This window comes from Pseudopodoces humilis, chromosome 11, assembly GCF_049639895.1.
Source record: "Pseudopodoces humilis isolate 2021_Gansu_Grassland_sample_001 chromosome 11, ASM4963989v1, whole genome shotgun sequence".
NCBI lineage: Eukaryota > Metazoa > Chordata > Aves > Passeriformes > Paridae > Pseudopodoces > Pseudopodoces humilis.
The window spans coordinates 25,127,861-25,143,760 of NC_142210.1; the positions used below are offsets into that span (position 1 = coordinate 25,127,861).

At 39.0% G+C, this 15,900-nt stretch overlaps 1 protein-coding gene across 2 annotated transcripts in view; it reads left to right on the forward strand.

Moving 5' to 3' along the window:
- Window positions 1-15,900, forward strand: part of CP (ceruloplasmin) — a 22,017-nt gene continuing 6,117 nt past the window's right edge. For both annotated transcript variants that reach the window (XM_014254352.2, XM_014254351.2), the window contains exons 1-17: window positions 1-214; window positions 1,783-2,027; window positions 2,957-3,169; window positions 3,661-3,837; window positions 4,413-4,667; window positions 5,844-6,009; window positions 6,984-7,123; window positions 7,684-7,824; window positions 7,947-8,158; window positions 8,661-8,811; window positions 10,429-10,641; window positions 10,950-11,157; window positions 12,321-12,460; window positions 12,929-13,057; window positions 13,655-13,761; window positions 14,474-14,690; window positions 15,357-15,496. In XM_014254352.2, coding sequence (XP_014109827.1) covers window positions 60-214; window positions 1,783-2,027; window positions 2,957-3,169; window positions 3,661-3,837; window positions 4,413-4,667; window positions 5,844-6,009; window positions 6,984-7,123; window positions 7,684-7,824; window positions 7,947-8,158; window positions 8,661-8,811; window positions 10,429-10,641; window positions 10,950-11,157; window positions 12,321-12,460; window positions 12,929-13,057; window positions 13,655-13,761; window positions 14,474-14,690; window positions 15,357-15,496 — 3,009 coding nt within the window. In that variant the 5' untranslated portion in view covers window positions 1-59. The remainder of the gene's footprint in view (window positions 215-1,782; window positions 2,028-2,956; window positions 3,170-3,660; window positions 3,838-4,412; window positions 4,668-5,843; window positions 6,010-6,983; window positions 7,124-7,683; window positions 7,825-7,946; window positions 8,159-8,660; window positions 8,812-10,428; window positions 10,642-10,949; window positions 11,158-12,320; window positions 12,461-12,928; window positions 13,058-13,654; window positions 13,762-14,473; window positions 14,691-15,356; window positions 15,497-15,900) is intronic.

Sequence of the window (15,900 nt, forward strand, 5' to 3'; positions counted from 1 at the left end):
TTGCATGTGCCCGTCCTGTGTTTTTATTTCATGTTTTTCACAAGGTCCATGAATGCAAAATGAAGCTATTTCTCCTAAGCTGCTTGCTGATTTCTTGCTGTTTCCAAGCTGGGGCTGTGAACCGGGAATACTATATTGGCATTACAGAGACAGCCTGGAACTATGCACCTGGCAATGCCAATGCCATCTCTGGGCAGCTTTTTGCAGAAGAAGAGTAAGTAAAGCAGTGTCACTGGTTGAGTTTTATTTTACAACATCATTTGGCTTAAACACCAGGGCTGTACTGAAATCTTGGTAAAGGCAGTGAAATGAGTCTTGTTGGTGTCAGTAGATTTTCTGTCAGACCTATAAGGGAATTTTGATTTATTTCCTGGCTTGCTTGAGAACTGCATACCAAAGTTCTGCAAAGCATTGGAATATGCAGTAGAGCCTGAATCTGTTGTAATGAAATATTTACTAACTAGAGACTAGAATAAGACCCTGAATGTCTAAGGTACTAGTGCTGAAGAGATGACTTTTGTTTTAAAATGCAGAATCTTGACAAATTAAAAACTTTCCTACTGAGCACAGGTTTCCTTTTTAGTCATTCATTGTTGGCAGGGATGGTTTTCACTGGCGCAAAAGCACAGCTACATACTTCCACCCACAGTGGAGGAGCTGGGTTGCTTGTTACAAGGCAAAGAGTGTCCTGTGCAGATTGAGAGCAGTAAGTAGACTGAAGATATGTGGGGTGAGGAGGAGGGAAGCACCATGGCTGTCTGAATAATCAATAAAGAAAACCTAGATAAAAAGGCATCAGAAAAATATTTGAGACAGGAAAAGTGTTCCTTTCTTCTCTTTTTTCACTGCCTTTAAATAGGACTATATCAAAGCAAAAACAATGTTGAGAGAAATCAGAAATTAGAAGAATCTCAAAAATGCAGATCTCATTTAGCGTGTCTCCCTGGACGAGGGATTACAAGATTTCCTGTGGTTTTTTTTCTTTGGTGAGAGCCTCATCCATAATCTGCCACTTGATGAGGTGAGAGATGAAGCAGTCAGCTTTTTATTTTTCCCACTCACAAACTCTGTGAGGTGTAAGACACTGCCAGGAATTCAGCAGGCTAGCTGAAGGTGGAAACAGGGCATCTTGTCTGAGAATTGCACAGCTGTGTTGTAATACAACAAACCACAGCTGTTCACTGTTTCACTTTCATTGCTTTTCTCTGGTCTGTGGTGACCTGCTGCATGTTACATTCATTTCAGGTTTTCTGCAGTTGTATGCCTGCAGTGGAGCTGGTCCCTTGTATTGTACTTTTCAGTTTCAGCTTCTCTGATTCCCCTTCTCCACCTGGACGCTTTATGAGGCTGTGCTTGTGTGGAGAATGATGTTTGTAGGGGCAGAGAAAAGCACAGTGCAGAAGGAATACTCTACAACTAAATGGTAGCTGTCTAACACAGTCCAAGAAGACGCATACCATATATGTTCGTTTTAGGTTGCAGCGCAAAGGCCTCACGCACTCAGAATTATAGTAACTGAGCCTTTGCTCCCCAAGTGGAGCTCTGGACTGGCATTTTAACTACACTTCAGACCTGTGCTTGCCAAGGTACCTACAATTCCTTCCCCATATGCTCAAACAATACTCCACCTCGTAGAAAATCCTTTGCATTTTTGGGCAGTATTAACTTATTTCACCACAAGGCTTGCATGCAGTTGTGCACAGCGCTGCAGAGGCCTGGTTTTTATTTGAGACTATTAATTGAAATCCACATTACAGATGCATATGTGTATTTTCTTTACAGGCAGGCTGAAGTCTTTCTCAAAAGAGGACCACACAGGATAGGAAGCACGTACAAGAAGGCTATCTACATTCAATATACCAATCATTTATATGATGTGATAGTTGACAAACCTTCCTGGCTGGGTTTTTTAGGCCCTATAATTAAGGGAGAAGTTGGAGATTCCATTACTATTCACTTGAAAAACTTTGCTTCCAGAAACTACACACTGCATCCACATGGTATAAGATACACAAAAGAAAATGAAGGTAAGCTTGATTCCATTCTGTGCCAAAATTTATCAAAGGTTAATCATCCCTCTGAGTGTAATTGGTATTCTCCCATCAGAGAGAAGACTGATCAGGTAAAAAGAGATTTAAATTAGGACATGAATAATTTAAAATAGAAGTTAAGTTTGACACTTTTTCAAGAGTGAAATATAAAACCAAAATTGGCATTTGTGAAGGCAATTTTAGATCAAAATTTTACCTGAAATAAGAGTATTTGTGTTTCAATCAAAATGAGGGTATAAAGGTATATAAGAAATTCAGGTATGGAGGATATATAAAAATTTAATGCTGTAACGAAGATATTGTTAACAGTCATAATGTACTGTTCCCATTTCTTAACACTAAATCTGTGCATATGCTATATAAGACACACAAGAGTTTCTTAAAATGGAGAAACAGATACTTCTTAGTGACTAGTTTTCATTACAACTAGTATGTGCCTTGATAGAGACACACTCTGTGGGGTCAGAACAGTGTATTATGTAGCAGTACATACACTTTTCAGAAGTTTCTTCTGTTGCTATCATTCCAGGAACACTTATATTCCTTCAGGGCATATGCAATTTTTTAGAACAGTTTCCAAGATGAATATTTAAGAAATGTTTTACAAATATTTGAATTGTTATATTTTTACAAGAAGTACATAGTCCCCTCCAAATAAACTAAGGACTAAATTTAATGGGTCATAAACTGAAGTACTCCTATGGACTTCAAAGGCAAATGAAAAGATTCCTAAAGAGAAAGAAAACATCTACTCATCCGACTGAAAAGCTGTGGGTTTTTAACCTGTATTCAGATGTTCAGTCCATTTTACTGCAGCATGTAGCCAACTTCCAGCATGGCAGGTGGTATCCTGACACCCTGTTGTGAATGCGTTGTGCTAATGGTGGCTGTGTGGAATTCCTCAGGTGCTTTTTATCCTGACACCACCAAAGATTTGCAAAAGCAAGATGATGCTGTGGAGCCTGGAGGCCAGTACACTTACACATGGGATGTGACAGAAGATCAAGGTCCAGCTGAAGCAGATGCAGACTGCATAACCAGGGCTTACCACTCCCACATAGATGGTCCAAGAGATGTTGCCTCAGGTCTTGTTGGGCCTTTAATAATTTGCAGGAAAGGTAAACCATAAATAAATAAATAAGTGAGTAAATAAATACATATGCAAGGTCATTGATAATTATCATTGATAAATATCAGTGAAATAACTTCCTGCAAGAGGAGAAGATTATAATTGATTTTGAAATAACAGCTTTTGGTCTTCTCAATCAGCTGCCTTCAATAGAGTAGGAAGTAGTTTGATTTTCTGTATGAGAGTGAATATAATTTACAGAATACTTTGTTCACAAATCCATATGAGATGTGCTATGCTAGCAATGTGCAAGGAATTGTAAATTCTGATATAAGGAAGATAATAACATGTAATATTTATTCTCAGTACTTTTAAAGAACAATTCGAAAGAGATTTTTGTTTCCTGCGTCTGTAAGTTTATGTATACAGTAACGCTCAAGAAAAGTGTCAAAATGTAACATAAACAGGGTCCAGCCCTACTGAGACTAGAGTTAAAACTGACAAAAAAAAAGATTTTGAATATACCTCTTTATTTTTCAGGTACAGAAATTAAGAGGGACAGTGATCAACACTTTGATGCTGAATTTATCCTTATGTTTTCTGTGGTGGATGAAAATCTCAGTTGGTATCTAGAGGACAATATCAGAACCTACTGTTCTGAGCCTTCCAAAGTGGACAAAGATAATGAGGACTTCCAGGAAAGCAATAAAATGCACTGTGAGAGAACATTATATTAATATTGCTTGACACTGACAGAGTGAAATAATATTTTTCTGTCTTGTCTCTTTTAAAGATGAGTTGTAGATTTTTTTTAAACCAGGGATTTTTCTTAGAGGATTAAGACAGATTATTTTAAATAAAAATTAAAAAATTAAAAAGCAATGGCAAGTATTGTACAATTAAACCTTTGGAGTTGTGATATAAAATTCTTAGGGGCCAAGAAGCTCTTTGCCAGTGTAATTTTCCCAGGCACTCTAACAAAGTTGTGCTACTTTGTTCTGTTTCTTAGTCCTGAGCTCTGTATTATAATTTCACAGTTTAGAAAAAATAGTTTTTACTGTTAATGTAAACAAATAAGATACCTCTTACTCTGGCATGTATTCCAGAATCATATCTATGTGTATCTATCTAGGAAGCATGTATCTGATACTAGCAGTGGTTTTCAAAGATGTGGAGCTTTCTTTTGAAGCTCTTTCTATTTTGAAGAGTAGAGCAATGGTTGTATGATACCTGTATTTGAAAAAAAAATCCTGAGGTCTGTGAATAACAACAATAAACAACATTTATTTTAGCTATCAATGGGTACATGTATGGATACCTCCCAAACCTCACAATGTGTGTGGAAGATAAGATAAAATGGCATCTCTTTGGCATGGGTAATGAAGCTGATATCCATTCAGCCTACTTTCATGGGCAGACCTTAATAGAAAGGCATCATCGAGTTGACACCATCAGCCTCTTCCCAGCCACATTCATGGATGCTGTCATGGTACCAAGGAGCCCTGGGGAATGGCTGCTCAGCTGCCAAGTGAATGACCATATTGAAGGTACAGTACAAGTTTCAGTGATCAGATTTTTTTAGCTTGAGCTATGAGTTTACTGAGTTACTTTTGCAGGACTCTTGACCTGGTGATATGCCAGGCAATATTCTCCTCTAAGTAACAAAACTCCCAGAGTAATTGAAATGCCTACAAGTGCATTAGATGGGTTTGAGCCTGTAGCTGTGGGAATCAAGCTGGCAGCAATTAGCACAGCTGCATTTTTGCAAGCCTCACCTTTGGGCAAAAAAACCAGCATGACGTTTGCCTCCTGCTGGAGGTAACTAACCACAATTTTCTCTTTGCCAACAAAAAAGTTTGGGCTCATTTCATGTTTGACAAGGGGCACAGGATAGGCAGGCTAATTTGCCTGCTGACAAACACATGTTCTAGAAAGTGCATTCTTGAATAAGCAGAGATGTTCTTTTCCCTGTATTATCCTTTATTTTCAGTTTTAATAGCCATATGGAATACTTAGAAGCTAATTCCATTCTTTTGAATAGTCTATATTCCTGTAAGTGAGAGAAGTAATTTGTCACAGAAGTGGGGAAGAACATAGAAATGAAAATCATTCTCCAAGATTTGAAAACTTCAAAATAAAAAGGAGCATGTAACCAACAGATTCAACTACATGGAGGTTCCAAGCTTTATCAGATCAAGCATCATCCTGATATGGCTGAAGCATCCTGGCCAAGACTGAAATCCTACAAATTGGCCCGATTTATCACTGTAAAAGTGCTCTCTTCACTATACTATGTGCATCTTCAGCAAGCAGATTTGCTAACTGCTTCCCTTAGGATGCAGACTTGGGAGTTCCACAAGTAAGCTGTTAATTACATTTAGATGGAGGATGGTCAGCCTAGTAACATCTGACCTTGGCTGAATTGTTCACTAATAGCGCTGTGTCCACTCTACCCTAATCTTCTCTGCCATGCCAGTGGCAGCTTTACAAGCAGAATGCCCTTTACCACACCTGTCAGCCTGCTGTAGATACCATGGCTGTGTTTCTATATCCTAGCTCAGCTGGCATGTCTTCTTTTATAGCATTCATCTTCCTCTTTGTGATTTGTGTATCCATCAATGGTGTGGGAATTGTCCAGGGAACAAAAGAGCTGATGGACACAGGGAAAGAGAAAATAAAATACAGTTCCTTCTCTCTAGGTTTTTCTACCTCTTTTTTCCCAGGTGGTATGCAGGCCCTTTTTAAAGTAGAAGATTGTAAGAAATCCACACCAAGTCACAATGAGAGTACAAAGATAAGACAGTACTTCATTGCTGCTGAAGAGATCATCTGGAATTATGGCCCATCTGCAGTGAACCATTTTACAGGACAAGAATTAATCGTTGACAGGTAAATGCCTCTAATTAAAGAATTTTGATTTTCCAAGCAGAATTGATTTAACCATACTAAATAAGGGAAGCCATATGGTAGAACTGACTTTTAAGCAGAATTGCTCATTGTCCTCACCTGTACTTAAGTATTAATGCTAGAATAAATTTCAGACCAAATTAGGTAATTTGTTTTCCTTGTAATGTTACCTTATATTTTGCTCCTATGTTAGTCATTTCACTGGGATTATAATTAATTAATCTGTCCTATGTAGCCTGTGACTCCTGATTATTCAAGACAGTTGATTATTCTGAGTTAGGGAACAAAATAGGAGTTCATGACCATTGCCTTAGATGATGAAACTCATGCTAACTGTAGCTCATCCAGGAAACAGCTCGAATGAGATAGCTTTGCCCTTTGCACTGTGTTTACATAATTAAGACCTGGATCAATTCACTGAATACATTGATTCCTCAAGTTTTTAATCTGTGAGTTAAAGCCTACTTACTTCTTCCACAAGCAACCAGGCACAGTTCATTGTTTGAATGGTGCTTGGAAAACACTGAAAGGTCCTTTCTTAAAGGGTGGAAGTGTAGAGTGAATCTTCTCACTTTGTATATAGATGTTACATATTCTTGGTGTTCATATCCCCTCCTGTTGAATTTTTGTAACTTCTAATTAAAGGAAGAGTAAACTGAAGACTATGAAATGTTGACTAGAAAACATTGTTGATGAGTCTCTAAGCATACTGGCTTTGTAAGGGTATCACAGTTGCTTTTTCTTAATGAGAAGTTAGTGAAGGAGAATGTATTCCTACACATCTTCTACGGGAATATAAGTGCACATAAGTGCATGACCATACCACTGAAAAGAAACCCAAAAGACAAACTCAGCATTGTCATACCTCAGAAAACAGGGTTGAGGTCCGATGGCCTTTATACACTTGAGCATTTTGACTTGAAGTGTTTGCATCTATTCCATTTTCTTTTACAAAGTGAATCTCACATCTTCTTTGAACAAAGTGAGACAAGAATTGGTGGCTCCTACAAAAAAGCAATTTACAAAGAATACACAGATGGTTCTTTCACTGAACATAAAAAAAGGCTTGCAGAGGAAGCACATCTTGGACTCCTAGGTAAGAGAGCCTAAAATTTTTTCATGTCAAATATTTATGAGTAAACAGTCACTTCCACTAGTTAGTGAGCAGTGCCCCCACCTCCAAGGAGAAGTCCTTAGCTCTCCCTGCCTCCAGCAGTTGCTAGTGTCTGTGGTTTCCCCCAAGTGTAAAGAAGCTCTTGAATGCAACACTGTCATGGTACCCAGCTTCCCTGTTGGAGCATGCCATGGTCTCCGAAGGTCAGGCTCTTAATTACAAGGCCAGGCTAGGCAGATCTAGTCCTATTGATAACCTTGCTGTTTCTGGCATGGATTGTCTGTAATCCTAATGTCTGTAAATCCCTTTCCAAAGGGAAGAACTGTCCTGAAAGTCCAGTGACTGGGCCTCATGAGAATTGGGATTGGCTGCTGCTGGGCTGCGATTCCATGCGGCAGGGACCTGGTCTGTGGCCACAGAGGCCCAGGGGCATTCCTCGTGCAAGGGAAAAAGCAGCCAGCCACTGAATACCATAAGTTCGTGGTGACCCATACACCATTTGATTGAAATATCCTGTAATTAGACCGTGTACACCTTTCCAGGACCTGTGATCAGGGCTGAAGTGGGTGAGCGCATCATGGTGACCTTCCGGAACAATGCCAGCCGCCCGTTCAGCATCCAGCCCCACGGTGTGAGTTACCGCAGGAGCGAGGCAGGGACACGCTATGGCAGTGCCCCCACAGGTGAGACACGGATGGGGTGCTGCAGCATCTGAGCACTCACTGCCTTACCTGCCTATGTGTTAAAGGTGAGAAAAGAAAGAATGTGCGCTTGGCATAATTCCCAATGCTGATTTCCCTAATAGGTACCGAATCTCCAGCCTCTCATGTGAGTCCCGGCACCACATTTACGTATGAATGGGATGTGCCAGAAGATGTGGGTCCCACAGAGCAAGACCCAGACTGTTTAACCTGGCTTTATTACTCAGCTGTGGATGCAATCAGAGACACCAGTTCTGGCCTTGTTGGTCCTCTCCTAGTGTGCAGGAAAGGAGCTCTGCTTTCTTCTGGGAAACAGGTCAGTCAAAGAAGAAAAACGGAAACATTTGCATCGTCACAGGTGAATCTGCTTTCTGCTTCCAGACTGGACCACCTCCTCTCCACATCACAGTTTCACTCATGTTGTAAGGGGGAAAAACAACACGAAGAAAGTGGGGCAGGTTTTCAATCTGGCTCCAGATAGGCAGCTAGTGCTATGTGAAAACACCATTCCCATGAGCAGCTGCTGTCTCACCTATGATGAGAATCTCTAGGAATATGTAGAGGTTTTAAAGACCAAATACAAACTCACTTTCGGAGGTGGTCCCTGCTGGTAGAAAGAGCATTAGCAGTACTTAGTTTCCAGATACAGCAATTACAGAGCTCTGAGATTATCAGAATGAAGTATCAATGTTTACTCTAACAAAATTTACTCTATTTTGTGACTTGTACTCATAAATTATTATGAACATAGGATTTTTCCCCCTGATATTTTCTGTTCACTAATTTCTATTTTCCCTTCTACTATTTCTTCTCAACAGAAAAATGTGAATGTGGAGTTTTTTCTACTTGCCACAGTATTTGATGAGAATCTGAGCTGGTATTTGGATGATAATATTTTGATGTTTACCCTAAGTCCTGACAAAATTGACAAAGATGATGAAGACTTCCAAGAGTCTAACAAAATGCACTGTAAGAAAAATATTAGTTAGACAAATATTAATTTCTACAATAAGGTTTTTACTTTTATGGTTTCATGTTTAAGGCAGGAAAGCTGTATAATGAAGAGACACTTCACTCCTTTACAATAGAAAAAAACCCAAAAACATTTCAGTGCAATTCAGTTTCAACTAAATGTGGTACTTCAAAGTATAATTCCAGCTGTTCAGTGTCTTTCATGGCAGTTGAGAATTCATCATGGTTATGTACCACTTCGAGCAAATAGAAGGAGGAATTAGATCTTTAGCCTGTGTGCAACCACTATGAGTGCAACCAGGCAGCAAGACAAAACTGACCTCTGCTTTGCAGATGATGTAGCTGAAAGGAGGTTTTTCACAGAGTTACAGAGAAGTTGAGGTTGGACAGGACCTCTGGAGATCACCTGCTCCAACCCCCTGCTCAAGTAAGGCCACCCAGAGCCACTTGCCCAAGACCATGTCCTGATGACTTCCAAATACTTTCAAAGATGGAGACTCCACCATCTCTCTGGGCAGCCTCTGCCAGTGCTTAGTCAGCCTCACAGTAACAGTGTTTCCTGATGTTTGGAGGGAACCTCCTGTGTCAGCTGGTGTCTGTTAGCATCAGTTGGGCTTCTGTCCCTGTCACTGGGTACCACTGGGAACAGCCTGGCTCCATCCTCTAGCCACTCTCCCTTGAAGGTATTTGTACAGGTGGCTGAGATCCCCTAAGGTGCCTCTTCTTCTGGCTGAAGGGCCATCACAGCTTCCTCAGCCTTTCCCTGTAAGAATGCTTTCTTGTCCCTTCATCATCCTCGTGGCTCTTTGTTGCCCTCTCTCCAGTGTGTTCATGTCTTCTGTACTGGGTTGCCCAGAATTCAGCACAGCCCTGCTGCTGTGGCCTCAGCAGTGCTGAGCAGAGGGCAGGGATCCCCCTCCCTCGACCTGCTGGCTGGACTTTGCCTCAGAATGGCTCTTTGCTTCTTTAATCAAGCAGAACTGAGTTTCACACTGATTGTGTTTCACTACTGCAGAAATGTTTTTCAAGTTTCATGTGAAAAAGACATTTTTACCCTCAGGCCCTAGCCCTGCCAGTAAGTCCTAATCTTTAAGAATATTTGTTTGTGCACTTTGAAAAATTTTCCCTTCAGGGCCATTCCTGTTTACAGACACTCGGCGCTGAGCATTCAGTGGTACCCGAGAAGCCCAGGGTTTGAAAGTTTTGCAAAGGACTATCTAGAAAGGGTTAGCAACTCAAACTAAAAAACCCCTCCAATTGCTTCCGCTGTGTGGCTGGAAGGTATTGCAGGGTATAAAACAGGATCCTTTATATATATGCATCCTGTATATGTGACAAGTAGAAATCAGGGAAATTTCCAGCTGGCCAAGGCAGCAGTATGTGCTGAAGACATTGAAAAGGAAAACAGAAATTATTTTTAAACACTGGAGTTTAAAAGTTGTTTTGCTTCAATTGATTCTTTAGTTTTGTTGATGTGATAAACTATTTTATTATTGGTATTTCTCTCAGTCTAAGTCATGACATTACACCTGAAGTGTTTAATAATTAATCTCTATTGCAGAATTAAGTAATATATTAATTAAGGTGGGTTTTGCTTTCTCAAATCTTCTATAGCCATTAATGGTTATATGTATGGAAATCAGCCTGGTCTTGAGATGTGTAAAGGAAGTGTTGTTTCCTGGCATTTGATGGGCTTGGGTTCAGAAGTTGATGTCCATGGGATCTACTTCTCAGAAAACACTTTTGTGTCAAAAGGAACAAGAAGGGATACAGCAAATCTGTTTCCACATACAGTTCTTACAGCTATTATGAAGCCTGATTCTGAAGGTAAATATCTTATTTAAAAATCCTTTTACTAATGCAGAAGCTGTTACCAATGAATGTTTTGTGCACAGAGAGAAGCTTTAAGTAATTGGTATATTGATCCTGGTGCTAAAACTGAGTACAGCTCTGTTTGAAGGGCAGTAAACTTTAAGGACATACGTTCTTAATGCTAAAGCCTTGATTTTTCTAGGTCCTCTGTATGCTGAATTTTATTATTACAAGTAGCCATACTGCACGAAGATTTTTGATTTATATGAGCAATAACCTGTGCCTCAGTCTCCTCAAGTCTTTGTTTCTTACATGACCACTAGGAGTTTTTGAAGTGTCCTGCCTGACAACAGACCACTACACTGGGGGCATGAAACAGAACTACAAAGTGAAAAAATGCCATTGGTGGAATGTAGATTTATCTATGTATTTGCACGAAAAGATTTACTACATTGCTGCAGTGGAAGTTGAATGGGACTATTCTCCTAACAGGACATGGGAATTTGAGCGGCATCAATACCATGAGGAAAGGTACTTTGGAATACTCACAGGGGAAAAAAAGGCAAAAAAAGCAAAGGACCAACTCACTTCTCTGAACCTTTTCCTCTTCCAAATGCTTCTAGACACACTTTCGTTTCACGTTTTTTGGGCTCACTTGAATTTGTCCTTCCCCAGTAGTGCTGCCATGTAACTGAGCCAGACAGCACAGACCAGCTCAGTGTTTGAGGAACAGTACAGCACAGACCTCCTGTAGGACAGGTATAAATTTTAATGGATCCTGGATAGTGCATGCACATTTATTATCTACTGATGTTGGTAGCCCTTGGCTTAAAATGTTGTCATCTTATCTATGATGACTGTGTCCTGATAAACAAGGTCTTTGTCTCATGTTTATTTGTAGTCTGAGTAAGGTACTTTTTGACCCCTCTAAATTTCATGAGCTTACACAAGATACAACCATGACTGAATCCACTCACTATGAAGCTTGTTGTCTCAGTGTTTTATTTCCAGTATTTGAATCTCAATGAGAGAGAAATGATTGGATCAAATAATGCATGCCAATTAGCAGAAAAGGCTCAAAAAGAATGATGAATTTCTTTGTTTCACCTGAATAACTTGAGTAGCAGATTATAACTATATTTTGTTATTAATTTAATTTTATTTTCTTCTTTTTCCTCAGTTTGATAGTACATTTCCTTGCCCTGTATACCAGTGGACTCTGGCATAATCCTAAGCAGAAGTAATACAGACTATGTTCTTACTAGACTTTCCCCCTCCCATTGTGTCCAGCCCCCATGATCTCAGCAGAAAATCCTTCCCATTTTAAGTATCAGCAAGGCACTTAAGCTTTACAAGTTTTAGGCTTCATTTCAGATGTACACAAGTCACCAAAGGCTCTATTTTTCCATATGCAAGTTGCTGCATTTCCTGTTGCAATTTGAAGCATTTGCCAGGCCAAGCACTCAGCATATTTTCAAGTACCATAGAGACTTGCTCTATCTATAGTGGGGTTTTTAAGCTTCTAAAGGTTAACCCTAACCCAGCTAAACAAGAATGTTTTAATGTTCAATATACTCGCGGTTTGTGAGATTACTCTTTCACTGAACTGGATTGTTGCTTGATAGTTAATTGACATACCTGCAAAAGATGTTCTAAAATGCATAAAGGAATGCATTTCTTTCTTCTTTTGGCAGCCCTGGCAACCCATTTTTAAATAAAGATGACAAATTCATTGGCTCAAAGTACAAAAAGGTAGTATATCGTGAGTACACCGATCAGACATTCAGTACTCTCAAAAACAGAGCAAAGGAGCAGCAGCATCTGGAAATTCAAGGTAAAGTCATCATGTTCAGTTTTGAAAACACAAAAAAATGTAGTGACACAGATCAAAAGATACAATTTTGAATAATATTGAGTACAGTTCTACCCACAAAAATTGCCTCAATATAAATGGAAAACCTACTTGGAATTGCTACCTTTATTGTGGTGCTTTCCCTGCAAGGTAACACAGCTTGTTCTACAAGGGAAAAAAAACCTTTTGGTTTGCTGCCTGATCAGAGATCAGTTTTTCCTAAGTTAGCATAGAACTGGGAAGCAACATCCAAACGGACTTCAGGTACAGAGTAGGTGCTGAGAAGTAGAGGCCTAATTTTAACATCTCAAGTTGGCATGTCATAGTGACCATTATACAGGTTTCAGCTGAATCATAAGCCAATGTTGTGAATTTGAACACAACAAGCTGGCTTTCTGTCTGTTCTGATGTTTTGTAAAACCAAGTTAATCTTTCTTTTCAATCCAACAGGGCCATTGCTTGTGTCAAATACTGGAGATAAAATCATAATAGTTTTTAAGAACTTAGCATCAAGACCCTATTCTATCCATGCCCATGGAGTGAAAACAGACAGTTCTGTTGTTGCTGTAACTAACCCAGGTAACAAACCACCCTTTTTTATTTCCAGCAGGTAACATTAAGACTTCTGGTAAGATTTAGCAAGCTCCCAGATAGCAGGAAAGACGTAACTGTTGTTTGTCTTGCCTCAAATTCTTAAATTTTTGATGCTGATTATGACAAATATTCCTACAGTTCAAATGCCCCTGCTAATTATTGCTATGTATCGTAATCCTTGACTGATCAGTAATTTTTTGACACAGTGTGGCTACACTTTTGATGAAAGCCAACAGATTTGGCTCCATAGGGAAAGCACAGCTTATGGTATCACTTCTCAAGTTCCTCTATGATCTTTACAAAACTTACAATCGACTTTTATTAAGTATGGTGAACTGGACAGTGCAGACACATTCACACACACACACACACACACACACACCAAAAAAAAACCAAAACAAGCCACTGTCAAGAAGAATCAGGGATCTGCAGAAGGGGCCATCAGCTAGCCAGTGCAGTAAATGGGAAGGGGAACTTCAACAACATAACCTGTAAATGGAGATAACATCTGCTTCAGGATGACCTCCTGTAGGTCAGCACACCGAAAACTTCAAAAATTAACTTGATACTTATTTAATTCAGGTGAAACAAAAATGTATGTCTGGAAAATCCCAGAGAGATCTAGTCCTGAGAGAGGAGATTCACACTGTATTCCATGGGCATACCATTCAACAGTGGACATTGTTAAGGTATATTCTTGATATCAGTTTTGTTCATGTCTCCAACATAGATATAGCCGAAGGAGATGAGTTTGAAACTTTTTCTGCTTTCTCTACCAAGTTATTTCCCCTATTACCATACCTTTGAATTTAAATGTTTCTTCGAGGAAAATTGTATGAAAGTCAGGGAAGAAATTCAGTACTACACACATTCATCGTTTTGCTTCCTGGTTGTTCTGCTGTTGGTATATAGATCATCTCACATTCCCTTCTTAAAGCTAACACTTTATAGCTTGCTTAATATCTAATTAGTCATTTGTGGGGAAACTAAAATGCAACTGTGAAACACAACTCTGTCATTTTTTACCAAGCATGAATTAGCTTAACATAGTATTTTTAATGGAGATGAATGTATTCTTACCTTTGTCACAAATGAAGTGTCACGAAGTTTATTTTAAATGGAAATCAAGCTCAAAATTCTAAAAATGGTTTGCAAAAAGATCAATAAATTAATACAGAATAAATGTTTATTTGTATCGAGAGATGAAAACGAGGCAGTCTTCATTGAACTTGATTCCTGGGTAGCACGTAAGAGTGAAGAAGTAACTTCATTTGACACTGGCTGCCCTTATTCCTAGATACTGACAGCTATGAAGATAGTAAAAGGATTCATGTATGCCATTAAAAGTACTTCTGCTTAGTTACATCTTGCAATTATGTGGGTTTTCATTTTTCATTTCAGGACACTTACAGTGGATTAATAGGCACACTTGTTGTGTGTCATAAACATTACCTGCCATCATTTCACACTAAAAAGAAAGTTCAATTTGCTCTTCTCTTTATGGTTTTTGATGAAAATGAGTCTTGGTACTTGGACGAAAACATTAAAATGTATTCTACCAACCCACACCTTGTTGACAAAGAGGATGAGGAATTCCTTGAAAGTAATAAAATGCATGGTATGTTTCCCAATTTAGTTCATATAGCCCTGAAAATTCTATAAAATTATATATTTGAAATTACTGCATATTAATTCAACTTTCTCAGCCCCCTGAATTTCCAGTTCCAGGACAGAATGCCTAAAAAATCTTACTCAAACTGTATGCAAACTCTGCTAATGCCAGTAAATGACTTTTTTTTTTTCACAAGTTAAAAAAACCCTTAACAACAACAAAACAACAACAACACACCCTAGTATATTCCCATGCAGAAGTTTTGAGTAGAGAAAGAATAAAAATGGAATTTGAAGTTCTGATTTATGTCAGTAAACAACTGCTCTGGATATGCTGAAAAGACTATGTGCATCCTGAAAGTGTGTCTTTGTAAAGCTTACCCTTTTACACAGATCTACAAGAATAGCAGATCTTTTTTTAAAGATCTGCAATACCCACAGCTCTTTAAAAACGGCAATATTAGCAATGGTGTACAGCAAAGAAATTTTCTTAATTATGTCTTTCTTTCTAGCTTAATGTGGAATATAAACCATTCATTATGTGCTGTCCAAAGCCATTACTTTTGTCTGGCACTGGCTTTCAAATCTTTCAATCTGTATCATATTAGAGATGAACAATACACAATACACAAAATCTTACTGGTTTTCTCTGTCTTACTTTCCTTCTTTTTAGGCATTAATGGAAAGGTGTTTGGAAATTTGCATGGCCTGACTATGCATGTTGGAGATAATGTCAGCTGGTATTTGATGGGAATGGGCAATGAGATAGACATTCACACAGCACACTTCCACGGCCACAGCTTTGACTACAAGGTACCAGGTCTTTTTCTCTTGTTTCTTGCTGTGTTAAGAATGAGAGGTAAGTCAAATACCAAGGACTGTTATTTATGGTGAGAAGTTGTATTACAATATTAAGCAGGGCTAGTATTTTGACCACAAGGGTCTTATGCCTCAACATTTGATCAACATACAAGAGCCAGAGAATATCTGCCAGTGGCATTTGCTCACTAGTAACCTCAGAAGTTACTTCAACAAGATAATTGTGAATTTTTCATGGCTGTGGTAAGACAAAAGCTATAGTCTTCCTTTGTTTCCACTTAGTTGCTAGTTTTTTAAACTTTTGAGCATGAGGTGGATGTACAAAGTGATGCTGCAGTAGAAATGACGCACAGAAAGTGTGTTTAACACAGTTTAACTGTTGCTTCATTTTGTCTCAA